This window comes from Trachurus trachurus, assembly GCF_905171665.1.
Source record: "Trachurus trachurus genome assembly, chromosome: 12".
In the NCBI taxonomy this organism is placed as follows: domain Eukaryota; kingdom Metazoa; phylum Chordata; class Actinopteri; order Carangiformes; family Carangidae; genus Trachurus; species Trachurus trachurus.
Window position 1 is genome coordinate 3,237,049 of NC_139908.1, and position 13,907 is coordinate 3,250,955.

Consider the following 13,907-nt stretch of genomic DNA (forward strand, 5'->3'; position numbering starts at 1 on the left):
TTTCAGTGAGCAAGGTGAATTTAATTGCTCATTAATTTGAATAATACGAAATATCGGCAGACTTGGTGACTGAAACGCCTCGACCGCATTGTATTGGAAGAAGCCCGGGCGCGTATTTTTCACTATTTTCTGATAATTCATCGATTAATCGAAACGGGATCGTTGGGTGCAGTCCTATGTCCACGGGTTTGACAAAAAAGATGCTGCTGCACTTTCTCGTTGACAGCAAACCCAGTACGCATGTGTCTAAGTCCGATAAACGCCGTGATTGGTCACTCCTTCTGTCCGTCAACGGAATCCTCGAAGCTGATTGGGTGGCGGCGGCAGGAGGCGGGGCCGGCCCTCAGCGGACAGCGGACAGCAGTACACAGAGGAGCGGCGGAGTGCGGAGTGCTGAGTGACTGGGCGTTATTTTTTACATGATTAAAACACTAAAACGGGGACGAATACTTGCACGGATCTATAGAAACATATCTCGAAGACCCAGTCCGTCATGGAGTCCTATGACATTTTAGCTAACCAGCCGGTTGTGATTGATAATGTAAGTATGATGATGTCATTCATCCTCCACACCCAAACCGACCGAGGCCGCTGCTGCCGCTGCTGCTGGGTGGGGAACCGTTGGCTGCTGTAACGTTAAGTTAGCCGTTAGCTGCGGTTACTATTGTGTTACATCTTAAAAAAACAGCGGTTTATTGACGCTTAGCCGCCGTTTTATGTAAACACACCGAAGCCAGAGGACAATAACACGGCTTTACTCGGTCCCACCCCAATGTGCATGTACCGGCTTCGGTTGCTAACAGCTGTAGTCCGGTAACGTTAAGTTAGCTAAAACCGGCTAGCTTGTCTCTCTCTACCGCTGCAGCCGGATCATCATCATCCACCGCGTTAATGCTGATGATGAATACTTATCATAGCAGGCCGAGCCGAGCTGAGCTGAGGGAGAGTCAATCCCATGCAGCCATAATAAGCTCTACTACACTGTTGTGTTTGTGTTTGTGTAGCTTAGCATAGACTAGACTAGACTAGACAGTGGGCTTTGTATGGAGCACCGGTGCGTTCATGGCCACCTGCAGTACGTGCAAGACGGTTTAAAAACATTGGGAATAGGAGCTGTTCTCTGTTTTTATGTCTTTTCATTTAAAAAATACCCCAAAAAATGGAGCTAATTCTGGATATTTGTCTACTGTGTGTCTACAATGCTAGCATCAGAGCTAACCACCTTGGCGTTAACGCGTTAGGAAGTCATACTGTAATAATAGATAGAGTTTCCTGTTGTTCCCATTTTTGCCGTGAATGCAGCACCAGCTGTGCTCTTTTATTTTTACAGTTTAGGGGCTAAAAGGCAAGGCAGCTTTTATTTGTATACCCCACAGTTTGTCTCACACTCACAGGGCTTTTACACAGCATCATAACAATCATCCTCTGATCCTCACATCCACTGAGGGAAAACTGCCAAGAAAAAACCTTTTAATGAGGGAAAACCAGGAGAAACCTGAGGGTGAGGAACAGAGGAGGCATCATCACCCAGGACAGATGTGACATAGATGTTGTATACAGACAAAAAAAACAGTTTATAACGAGGAAGGTGGGGTTTTGGTTTTGGCTTTGAGCTGGTTTAGTGAAGAAGCTCAGATTGATGCAGCAGAAACTGAACGGTCTGTTTTTTTTATTTATTTATTTATTTGATATAAGACAAAGTGTCTGTTGAGAGCGGTGGAGGATGTAGGACACAGTGTTTTCTGCTGTGTGTGACTGCCGGTGGCCTCTGGCTGTGTCTCATGACCTCCCTCTTTACTCAGACGCTCTACACAGAGATTAAAGAAACACTGCAGCTCTGACTTCAGCCACAACTAAAACCCTGTGATGTGATGTGATGTCGAGCCTAAATGTCAAACTCTCTCTCTTTCCTTCCTCAGGGTTCGGGGGTCATCAAGGCTGGGTTTGCAGGTGACCAGATCCCCAAATACTGCTTCCCTAACTAGTAAGTGTGTCCCGACCTCTCCCCCAAATCACTCACAATACAGGGAGCATGGAAATCTGCAGGAAATACTTAAATTATTGACCTTTTATCTTATTATTTTGGTTAATAAATCCTCTTTTTGACTATTAATAGGGCAGAAAGTGGCTCAGTCTCCCCACCAAAGATGATTCATTCACATATTATGTGTCTTCCAATCAATAGTCTGAAAAACATATTTAGACAGTTCAGATATCTGAGATCATTCGTTCCATCAGCTGTTATACTATATCTTAATCAGCCTGTAGTTGTAGCCTATAGTATCTTAAATTAATGAAGACACCTACATGTGTTAATTGTATTTTTGTAGTCACACTTTTATATTTTTACCGTTTTTTAATGTTTTTATGTGTTTGATTGTGACGGCGGCTGTAAACCCAGTTGCCCCTCGGTGACAATAAAGATCAATTCAATTCAATGGAACAATTTCAACTGAAAATGACATTTAAGACGCATCTCTGCTTGAAATGTGACTCAGATGATGATTATTGATTGATTGATTGTTGACTATTACATCAGGATGAAGCTCTTTAGGGAGTCCCAAAGCAAACACAACAACAATCTGATCAGAGTCGGTGATATTGATACTGGAAACACAATTTAATTAAACATGAGAAGCCACAACTTTATAAATAAACCACATTAAGAGCAAATCTGTGCAGGTTACTGATACAGATGTGATTGTTTGCAGAAGTTATTAATGATTTGGTTTATTTGATTTCCTCTTTATGCTCTAACACAGCCTCATATGATTTGTGTCTCTGCTTTAAATATTAGTTTGCATGACGACTAAATGACTAAATATTGTCTATTTCTGTGTGTGATGCAGTGTGGGACGCCCCAAGCATGTGCGCGTGATGGCAGGAGCCCTGGAGGGAGACCTCTTCATCGGACCCAAGGCCGAGGTAAAAAACACACCACAGCTGAGTCACGGTTTCAGTGGGAGGTTGTTGATTTGATCATTTCCACTGAAAAGTAAAGAAAACGATCATGAAGTGATTCGTTTTGCTTTTTCTAAGTATTTACCCAGACGACGACGATGAGGAGAGAGTTTTTTTTATTCAGAAACAGAAGCAGAAGCAGACAGCTCTAGTCTGGACCGACAGACTCGACTCCTCTCAGGAGCTTCTGAAGCTGTGACTTTACTGGAAGATAAACACACTTAAAGCGTCACAACGACACTCTGCTGCACGGAGCTGTGAAATATTCATGCCCAGGCTGAAGTTGGATTATTAAAGTAGTGAAGCAGAATATCAGGAAATATGCAAACAACAAAAAATGCCAACCAAAAGACAAAGAAGAAGAAGAAAAACAACAACTCCAATATTAAAGGGAAAAATAAAAAGCTGAATGCGGAATGCAGATGCACACGGATGAATAAGAGCAGCATGTTTGGACAGGAGGTTAACCCTCCTGTTGTCCTCCTGGGTCAAGGAAGGAAGGACGAAGGGAAAGAAAGAAGGAAGGAAGAATGAAGGGAAAGAAGGACAAAGGAAACGATGGGAGGAAAGAAGGAAGGGGAAAAAAGGAAGGAAAGATAGATGGAGGGAGAGAACAGGTTGGGTCAAAAAAGAAGGAAGAAGTAAGGACGAAGGAAGGAAGGCAGGGAGGCAAAAAGGATTGTGGAAAGAATGAAGGGAAAAGGGAAGGAAAGAAAGATGGGGGGAGGGAACAGACCATGTCAACTGGATCAAAAGAGGAAGGAAGAAGGGAAGGAAGGAAGAAAAGAAGCAAGAGAAAAAGGATTGTGGAAAGAAGGAAGGGAGAAAAGAAGGATAGAGGAAGTGAACAGATTGGGACAATTTGACCCTGAAGGACAACAGGAGGGTTAAAATCTGTACTGTATAACAATTAGGGCTGACCCAAAGAAAATCGAAGCTTCGTCGTTCGAAGCTTCGATTTTGGTAATCGAATGGTAATCGATCATGAAGTCTGTGATCGATTTTTTTTCTCACCGGCAATTGTTACATTAAAATGAGTAGGCTACTTGGCATCCTGGAAACCTGCCTGATTTGGAGATATGCAGTGTTTGTTTGCAATTACTTTCATTATTTCAGCTCTACATCATCGACACAACAACAACAGAATAGTTTGTTTTCAACATGTTTACTTCCTGAACGTCGCGACACACGACGTTAATTTGCTCATATAAAAAAAATAATTCAAATTCTGTTACTTTGAATAGTGAAGTTGATTCTGACAGCCCTAGTGTGGACTCGCCCCGTTTCCATCACATCCCATAATAATCACACACCCATCTTCCACTTCATCTCCCATGAGCCTCCTGGCAAACTGTAGTCCAGCTGTCGCCATGTGACCGTGTTCCCACCGCGGCTCCGCTCACATGTGACTCCAACATTTAACAAACACTGTTTTTACAGATTTACCAGCTCACTAACACCCAGTGTGTGTGTATCTGTGTGTGTGTGTGTTGTTGTGGTGTGTGTGTGTGTTGTTGTGTGTTGTTGTGTGTTTGTGTGTCAGGAGCACCGGGGCCTGCTGTCGGTTCGATACCCGATGGAGCACGGCATCGTGAAGGACTGGAACGACATGGAGCGGATCTGGCAGTACGTCTACTCCAAGGAGCAGCTGCAGACCTTCTCCGAGGAGGTGAGAGAGCACACACACACACACACACACACACACACACACACACACACACACACACACACACACACACACACACACACAGGGGTTGCATGACTTCAGATTATTTAAAGTCGACTCTAATGTACACACTATACACTCTTATATAAGTGCAAAAGAAAATACTGTAGCTACTGTCAGTTAAACAATTATGGAGGAAAACGACACACAGGCCTCGTCACCATCACAGTCCTGCTCAGTCACAGTTTCACTCACAGTTTTTGTTTTTCGATCCTGGTTGGTTGGTTGTTGCCAAGTAGTTTTTTTTTTTTAATTGCCGGCTTATTCGGCTGCTGTGGTTTTTTCAATGAAAAGCGGTGCGCTAGTGTTACATCAATGTGTTTTTTCATCAATGATCCGCGGAGCGATCACGGATCAACACTGATCCATTGCACCCCGTTACTGGCTCTCCCTCACGATCATCCACATCCTCACTCTGGACACTCTCACCTAGAATAAAATTAATAACCAAGTTTACCAAGGCTGTGAATTCAGCAATAGAAGACAATTTAAATCAATTAGGGTGAGGGATTATTTTCATTCAGCGCGCGTACAGCTGTTGTTTCAAGCAGCTCTTCTCTTGTACTGTCACATGATTAGCAACTAGTCTGTGCAACCCACTAGCACACAAACACACGCACACACACACACACACCTGCTGCTCCTCCTCACACTGCTGTATACTGATTGTCCATCTGTGTGTGTGTGTGTGTGTGGCAGCATCCGGTGCTGCTGACCGAGGCTCCTCTCAACCCCAGCAAGAACAGAGAGAAGGCGGCCGAGGTTTTCTTCGAGACCTTCAACGTGCCGGCGCTCTTCATCTCCATGCAGGCCGTGCTCAGCCTGTAAGACTCTGATCTCTCCTCCTCTTCCTCCTCCTCCTCCTCTTCCTCCTCCTCCTCCTCCACTACTTTCTGCTGATTCATCATCTGTGAACGTGACGTCAGAAATCAGTTGATTCACAGCTGAGTCACCGTCCGAGCCTCCGTCTGTAGCTGTAACTCGGTGTTTAATAGATGAACTGACCGATCAATAACCTGATCTGAGTCGCCTCAGTGTCAGTGATAAGAAAAGCTTAAACTCTGCAGGTGAAGTACAGACTATAGAAATGCTGTCCTCTCATTGGTCGATCCACTAGAGATGCATGTCTTTATTTATTAGAGGATTTCTCACCTGTTTCTATTGATCAATGTTTAATTATTTAATTCAGACGTTATCAATAATCACAGTTATCGATTGTTAAACAGTAAAATGTTGAACCTCCATCACAGATTTGTCTCAGTTTGAACCGTATTTGGCTGTTTTGAAAGATGCGTGTGAAGAAAATCAGCTGATTGATCCGTTATCAGCTGATTATTTACTCCTTCATATCGACATCAGCCCCAAAAAGTAAATTGAATTGAGTTGAATGACTTTGTTGTCATTTATACCAGTGGTAGAAATGAAATTAAACCAGCCAGCGCTGTGTGGTTAAAAGAGACAGTGAAGGGTAAGAAAATAACGCACAACAAACAACACAATCCCACATCAGTCATGTTCTACTCAGAGGATTTCAGATGAAGCTGTAGATGAAGTTTGGAGTTTAGTTGAACATGAACTGACAGAAACGTCCGACTCAGAGCTGGTTCCTCCTTTCTATCATTTATTTACCTGCTGATAAATCAGATATTTTATAAAGCTGCTGTGTAGGGCTCGGCCTACACAGCAGCTGTAAGTTTCGCGATTTTTATATTAATCGCGATCTTTTTTTTGGGACGACCAATCTTTATTGTACGATCATGTATTCTGTGCCATCACACTCGCCAAAGTCAAATTGGCCTTTTGTGTTCGTTTGTTCACAGATATCTATGTGAACAAACGAACACAACAGACAATCTGATGTGATGTGTGTATTGTTTTTTGTAAATATGACTTATGATGTATTATCAAGTGTTTGGTTCAACCTGCTCTTGTTTAAGGAAAGAAAATCACAATAATTGAAATATAAAATCGCAATACTTGGTAAAATCGAATCGCAATACTTGTTTAATCAGAATCGCAATTTAAATCGAATCGGGACCCAAAAATCGTTAAAGAATCGAATCGGCACAAAAGCATATCGGCCCAGCCCTACTGCTGTGGTTCAGAGACTGATCCAGAGTCAGCTGCTCTGTAGCGACGGCTGGAGTCAGTGTCTCCTGTTCTGAGACCAAAACGTCCCTCGTACCCCGGCTCCTGGCTCTGAAAACTGGCTCCAGACCAGCACCAACGTCTATAGAGACAAACACAGATGTGATGTGAATATCTGATTGCGTTTGTCTAACTGCTGAAGTAGCAGAAGCTGCCGAGCTACAGTAACCTTCATCTGATCACTGGCACCAGGTTGTTTGGTTGTTTGGAGGAGAAGAGACGACACTCAGAACGTTTACATGACGGTTGAAAAGAACAAATTCCGGCTTTAATCCAGCGTTTTTCAACCTTGGGGTCCAACTCAGACTGGACGTCTCCAGATCCGACTAAAACTCCCAGATGATGTGATTGGAAACCGAATTTCTTCTTCATGTATTCACCTTTATCTGACTGGAACTGGACCATGCATGTGCACATGTTTCACAACAGTAGAGACGACACATAATGCATAGAAACGGCCCAAAAAAAAGCACCTGTGCTGATGCGTCAGCACTGATTTATGTTTTATGAAAAAAAAAAAAAAAAAAGGAAGCCCGACCCAAGTCATTCGTATTTTTAGCCTGGACCAGTGCGTCCAATCAGGAACTGTAGTTGAAAACTGAAGTCTTATATCGATCATAGCGGAAATAATGAAAGTAATGGCAAATAAACACTGCATATCTCCAAAATCAGGCAGGTTTCCAGGATGCCTCATTTTAATGTAACAATTGCCGATGAGAACCGGTGTCAAAAAGGAAAAAAGGAACAAAGCAAAAAATATCGATCACAGACTTTGATGATCGATTACCATGGCAACGAATGAAGCTTCGAATTTTTTGGGTCAGCCCTAGTATAATCACTAACTTTTTTCTACTTATTTTTCATTATGTTATTTAATTATTCCTTATTTTCTTGTTTTTACTTGTAACAAGTTTGTTTTTAGAAAATGTTCTTCATGGGTGAGGTTTTCTTATAAGCGCTTTTAGGTTTCATACCTCCTCTTCGCACATCCCATCATAATGATTGTTCACACTATTTTAAATGATATGTTCGTGCAAAATAAAAATAAAAAACTTAGCTGTTCATGTAAACAAACCGAGTGTCTCTGAGACGAGGACAGACGGTGGAGGTCAGTCTGAGATCATGTGTTCACCTGGTCTCTGTCTCTGTCTGCCCTCTGCAGGTACGCTACAGGTCGGACCACCGGCGTGGTGCTGGACTCGGGCGACGGCGTGACCCACGTGGTTCCCATCTACGAGGGCTTCGCCATCCCACACTCCATCATGCGCGTGGACATCGCGGGCAGAGACGTGTCCCGCTACCTCCGCCTGCTGCTGCGCAAAGAAGGATACAACTTCAACACGTCGGCCGAGTTCGAGGTCGTCCGCACCGTCAAAGAGGTGAGAGACGGAGACAGAGGAGGAGGAAACCACAGGTGAGACGTTTGGTTGTGATCCGGTTCTGACTGGACCTTTGTGTCTCTGTGTCTCTGCAGAGAGCCTGCTACCTGTCCCTCAACCCGCAGAAGGACGAGACTCTAGAAACAGAGAAGGCTCAGTACGTCCTCCCCGATGGAAGCACTTTAAATGTGAGTCGCCGCTGTTATTGTTTCATAGTTTGAGCCGGTACATTAACATTATGACTTACATACTGACTGACAGACATGGTTCATCACACAAAAGAGATCTGTTAGATGAGACACCTCCTCTAATTTACTTGTCTCCATCTGCCACTCCGTTTAAGAAACTAGAGCTGCAACAATTTATCAAACAATAATGGATTATTATATTAATCATCAACTATTTTGATAATCCAGTAATCGGTTTAAGTGTTTTTTTTTAAAGAGAAAAAGTCCAAATTCTCAGATTTCAGCTTCTTAAATGTGAATATTTCTGGTTTCTTTGTTCCTTTATGACAATAAACTGAGTCTCTCTTTGGTTTGTGGACAAAACAAGACATTTGAGGACGTCGTCTGGTGGTTTGAGAAACACTGATTGATGTTGTTTAACATTTTTTAACATTTTATTGACCAAACAACTAATCAATTAATTGTTTAAATGACCAACAGATGAATCGATTATGAAAATAATCCTTTGCTGCACCCCTAATTTCAAGTCCAGACTGAAGTTCTATCAGGACTCCCTATAGTTTTCTTTCCTAGTTTATTTATCATTAGATCAAACTCCAGGTGAATCTACACATGCTCACTCACTCATACTCATAATTTTATCTTGACTCTTTTGTTATAATAATCCATTTGTATTGCTTTCTTTTTTGTTGTTGTTGAATCTTTGTGTATTTTTCAGGGAGGTATTTTGTATATAAGCCCATACGGGGTTTTTAACCTCCCCCACACTTTCTGTTCTTGTTTCGTTTCTGTTTTTGTAACTGTCTTTAATTTTTATGGTGCAAGTAAATAAAACTGAAGCTAAGTTCCTCTGTGACCCACATTCCCTAAACTCCTCCTCTTCCTCCTCCTCCTCCTCTCCAGATCGGACCGGCCCGGTTCCGAGCTCCAGAGCTGCTCTTCAGACCCGACCTGATCGGAGACGAGAGCTCGGGGATCCACGAGGTTCTGGCCTACGCCATCCAGAAGTCTGACATGGACCTGAGGCGCACGCTCTTCTCCACCATCGTCCTGTGTGGAGGCTCCACACTCATCAAAGGTAAGAGGGATTTCATTTAATTCAATGAATCTATTTTATTTAAACATGTCAAGAATAAAAACATAAGACAAAAAGAAACAAAAAATAAGAACAAAATAGTCAAAACGATGAAAACAGCAGACATTCAGACAGTCCACAGAATAAAAGAACAGAACCAGAGATATATAAATATATCTTTATGTGTGTATAAGACGTTCACTGACACTCTGACTCCTCTTCACCTCCTGCAGGTTTTGGGGAGAGACTACTAACTGAGGTGAAGAAGCTGGCGCCCAAAGACGTGAAGATCAAGGTGAGTCCAGTTACTGTTTGGGGAAAGTAACTACTAACTGACCTGACCTCTGACCTCTGACCTCATGTGACCTGCGTTTGTTTCTCTGTTCAGATCTCGGCCCCCCAGGAGAGGCTCTACTCCACATGGATCGGGTAAGAACTCAACTGATTTATCAGTTTATTTATAGGGATGTCCGATTATTGGAAATTTGACGATATCCAATATGCTGATGTTGTCCAGCACCTTAATTTCCGATAATAACGGATCGGAGCACGGAAATCGGGGAGTGACACATGAACAGCCAATCATCTAACAGCTGTGTAGTTCGGTTGCAGCACCATCGCCATGTGTGTTTGTTTACAACAGAACAGCGTGTAGTGGGAACATGTGGACTATTATTGTGTGTCTAAAGCAGTGGCGGCAGCAATAATTAAAGGACAATTCTGGGCAAATTCAACCTGGGGCTCTAGTTTCCTACTATGTTAGGTCTAAAAGAAGGACTTTGAAGATTTTCTTTTTAATTGCTCCTGTTTTGCAGTAGCTGTGTCTGTCCCCGCATCGCCACGGCAGCGATGAATGGGAGTGGACAGCGTTTCCGCTTTTGAGGCTGTTTATATCCCTCAAAACCACATTTTTTTTCACAGACAGCGCCATATGGCTTCAAACACACACCGTTTACTTCAAGAAAGCCGACATGTTTGTAAACGGAGCTGGAATACAAAGTCTTGCGAACAAAAATCTTCAAAATCCTTCTTTGAGACCTAAAATATTAGGAAACTAGAGCCCCAATTTGCCCATAATTGTCCTTTAGCGATGGTCCACCACTATGTTATCAGGATTTCATTATGGACAGAAAAAACTATAATGATATGGACAGATGTTACATTTTTATGCTAATATCAGGCCGATATTAACGGACTTTCCTATTTATTTATTTCATATTGTATTGTATTAACCCGCCCCCCCGCCCTCCCCCCTCTCTCTCTGCAGTGGTTCGATCCTGGCGTCACTCGACACCTTTAAGAAGATGTGGGTGTCGAAGCGAGAGTACGAGGAGGACAGAGCACGTGCCATCCACAGGAAGACCTTCTAGTCCCCCCCTCCTCCCCCCCATCATACTGTCAGAGACTCCCCCACTCCCCCCCCCCCCTCTCTCTCTAAACCGCTGTCAGCCTGCCCCCCCCCCCTCCCCTCCCACCCAGAGAAACACACACACACGTTTATTGTGTGCTCGTTTCCTTTTTCTTCCTCTTCCTCCCTCGTTCTTCTTCCTGCTGTCAGGGTGACGGTGACCGCACCCATCGCCTCACCCCCCCTCCCTCCACCTCCCCCCTACACACACACACATACACACACACATGCACACACACAGCTGACATCCACAGTGGCGGGCGGCGGCACCGTGGACTCGTCCTGTCTGACTTGAGTCTCTCCGGCTTCAGGCCCTGGAAGGAAGATGTAGAATATCATGACAACGTGTCAATAAACATGAATGTTTTTCTTTTCTTTCTTTTTTTGCTACTGTTGAAATTTCCATTCCAAAACCGAAGATTTAGATTTTTATTTGATGTCCAGGTGGTAGTTTTTTTTGTTTTGTTTCTCTTTGGATCAGACTGGGATTAGCTCGATCAGACTGTAGCAGCGTCTCGTGCTCGTCGGCTCAATAACCACTGGTATTATTATTATTATTATTATTATTATTATCATCATTATTATTATAATAATATGTAGAGATGATACAACAGGCCCAAACTGCACAGGTGGGAGCTTCAAGTAAATGCGGTTAATTCCTCTGTCATCGACTCGTTCCATGTCTCTGCACGTTGCTGTTGTTTCCTCTCAGAACCAAACGAAAGGTCGGAGAAGACTTGATCGGTTTTGTTTTTTTTGTAGCGGTTCCACGTTTACAGCCAGAGACGAAACATTTAAAGGAGAAATCTGCTGTTTTTCCTCCTCGTTTTTTTTTTTTTTTTTTAATTAATATTCTCACATGAATTGGATCCAAACACAAACGGTTTACGACAAAGAAACTAAAATAAATCCTCGTTTCCAGATGTTAAAATCAGCTGTTTGTTGTTCAGTTGAGTCAAATGTTTTTTTGGCCCTCGTCCTCTTCTGTAGTCGAGGTGCCTTCAGGAACCAGAACGAGATCTCAGTGCTTCGTTAAAAAATCAGTTGCATGTTCGTTCTGGTTCTGGTTCTGGTTCTGGACGGAGAAACGCTGAGAGGCCACAGAGCCAACATGGCTGACATTAGTTTTTCTATTCCTCCTCCTCCTCCTCTTCCTCCTCCCTGGCCCCTCCCCCTTCCCCTTTCCCCCTCCTCCCTCTTCTATATATCAGTCAAACAGTCTGGGTCTTCTGATTTCCCGGTGGCAGTGAAGGGGTCGTGTCCACACCTGTGTCCGCCTTACTCCGGCTGCGTCAGCGGAGCGTCCACGTCGTCTTTTTTGCTTTTTTTTTTTTTTTTTTTCTTTTCCGGGTGTTTTTAAAAAAGATTGAGAAAAAAAACTAAAGAGGTTGTTCAATCGTCATCAGCCTTGTGTACAGTGGAAACAAACAAACAAACCAACAACAACAACAAAACCATAACAGACTAAAAAAATGTACAAAACTGTTTATTCAAGTGTTTGCTTTTACTTTTCGTAAATTCAGTATAATAAATAAGTTAATGGCTGCTGCCCGAACGTCTCCTCTTTCTTTCTTTCATTCATTCATCAATCAGACTGATTTGAAATCAGCTGTTAAAGAGAAAACATATTTTATCAGCATAGAGATCTGAGGTAAAAAAAAAAAACAAGCTCAACAGAGCCAGGATAACTTTGACTTATCAGGATGATCTGAACCTAACGCACACACACACACATGCATCAGTGCTGCAGTTCATGTAGTCACCACCAGATGTCAGTCTAACAGCATCAATGGAGATGCAGTGAGTCAGTTTCACTTACAGCTGCATCTCAATAAACTAGAATATCATGGAAAAGTCAATTTCTAGTCAAACAGCCCCAAACCAAATAGTTCCTTTAAAGGTGTACGGAAAAGAAAATTGAATTTGAGCCCACTGTGGGTCTTAAAGCAGATATCAGTGGAATGTTTTTGTTAATATAAGTCCTAAATAGTCCTATTTTCCGTCAGCAATCACTTACATGAAGTATTTCAGCCTAAACACGAGTCTCTCCGTCACTCTGCTCTGCTGTAACCCGAGGAGAAAATTTTCCTTGTGGGATACAAGTGTTATCCAATGAGGAAAGAGAACGGCATGAAGGGCTGTGTGTGCAGCCAAGGGATGCGCGTGAATGTGGTGACGTAGCACGAGGACCAATTGATGCCTGACAAGGGCGGGGGCTGCTAACTCATGGTGCGTTCAAAGAAACTCGTACTTTGTGTTTTTCCTTCCTGTGAAGTCATACCAGTTCGATCTGGTACGAGTTCACGGGTCGGAAGTTACGAGTGGCCGTTATAGGGAACTTTCACAGACAACAGGATGGTAAAAACACGAGCTACGGGTTACCTGGAACGCTACCAAGTCGTAGTTGTGACTTGAAGCTGTAACTTACGGTTTCAAAAGCCTGCCTTGAACGCAGCATTAGCCGAAACGGCCGTGAAGCTGATACCTGCTTTAAACATTAGTGTAATAACTCATCTATCAGACGATGTAGGCCAAACTTTGTCCATCCATCCGTCCATTGTCTACCGCTTTATCTGGAGTCAGGTCGCGGGGGCAGCAGTCGGAGCAGGGATCCCCAGACTTCCCTCTCCCCTGACACTTCCTCCAGCTCTTCCGGGGGGACCCCAAGGCGTTCCCAGGCCAGCCGAGTGACATAGTCACTCCAGCGCGTCCTGGGTCTTCCTCTGGGCCTCCTCCTGGTGGGACATGAACTCCTCCCTAGGGAGGCGTCCAGGAGGCATCCAATACAGATGCCCGAGCCACCTCAGCTGGCTCCTCTCGATGTGGAGGAGCAGCGGCTCTACTCCAAGCTCCTCCCCCTATCTCTAAGGGAGCGCCCCGCCACCATTTCGGCCACTTGTATCCGGGATCCCGTTCTTTCGGCCATGACCCAGAGTTCATGACCATAGGTGAGGGTGGGAACGTAGATTGACCGGTAAATCGAGAGCTTCGCCTTTCGGCTCAGCTCCTTCTTCACAGAATT

The 13,907-nt window shown here is 43.6% G+C and overlaps 1 protein-coding gene across 1 annotated transcript; it reads left to right on the plus strand.

Moving 5' to 3' along the window:
- Positions 1-351: 351 nt before the first annotated feature.
- Positions 352-10,972, plus strand: actr1b (actin related protein 1B). The gene is made up of 11 exons (XM_083984202.1): positions 352-541; positions 1,920-1,984; positions 2,850-2,925; positions 4,505-4,630; positions 5,387-5,511; positions 7,998-8,214; positions 8,310-8,402; positions 9,306-9,480; positions 9,711-9,772; positions 9,866-9,906; positions 10,745-10,972. The coding sequence occupies exons 1-11, from the start codon at positions 494-496 to the stop codon at positions 10,845-10,847; spliced, it is 1,131 nt and encodes a 376-aa protein (XP_083840328.1). The 5' UTR covers positions 352-493; the 3' UTR covers positions 10,848-10,972.
- The last annotated feature ends 2,935 nt before the right edge of the window (positions 10,973-13,907 follow it).

Excerpts from the sequence above, each read along its gene's own strand:
- actr1b (XM_083984202.1), top strand. The coding sequence starts at position 494 with ATGGAGTCCTATGACATTTTAGCTAACCAGCCGGTTGTGATTGATAAT. Across the intron at positions 4,631-5,386 it reads TGCAGACCTTCTCCGAGGAG|CATCCGGTGCTGCTGACCGA; the intron begins GTGAGAGAGCAC and ends TGTGTGTGGCAG. Across the intron at positions 9,773-9,865 it reads CCAAAGACGTGAAGATCAAG|ATCTCGGCCCCCCAGGAGAG; the intron begins GTGAGTCCAGTT and ends TTCTCTGTTCAG.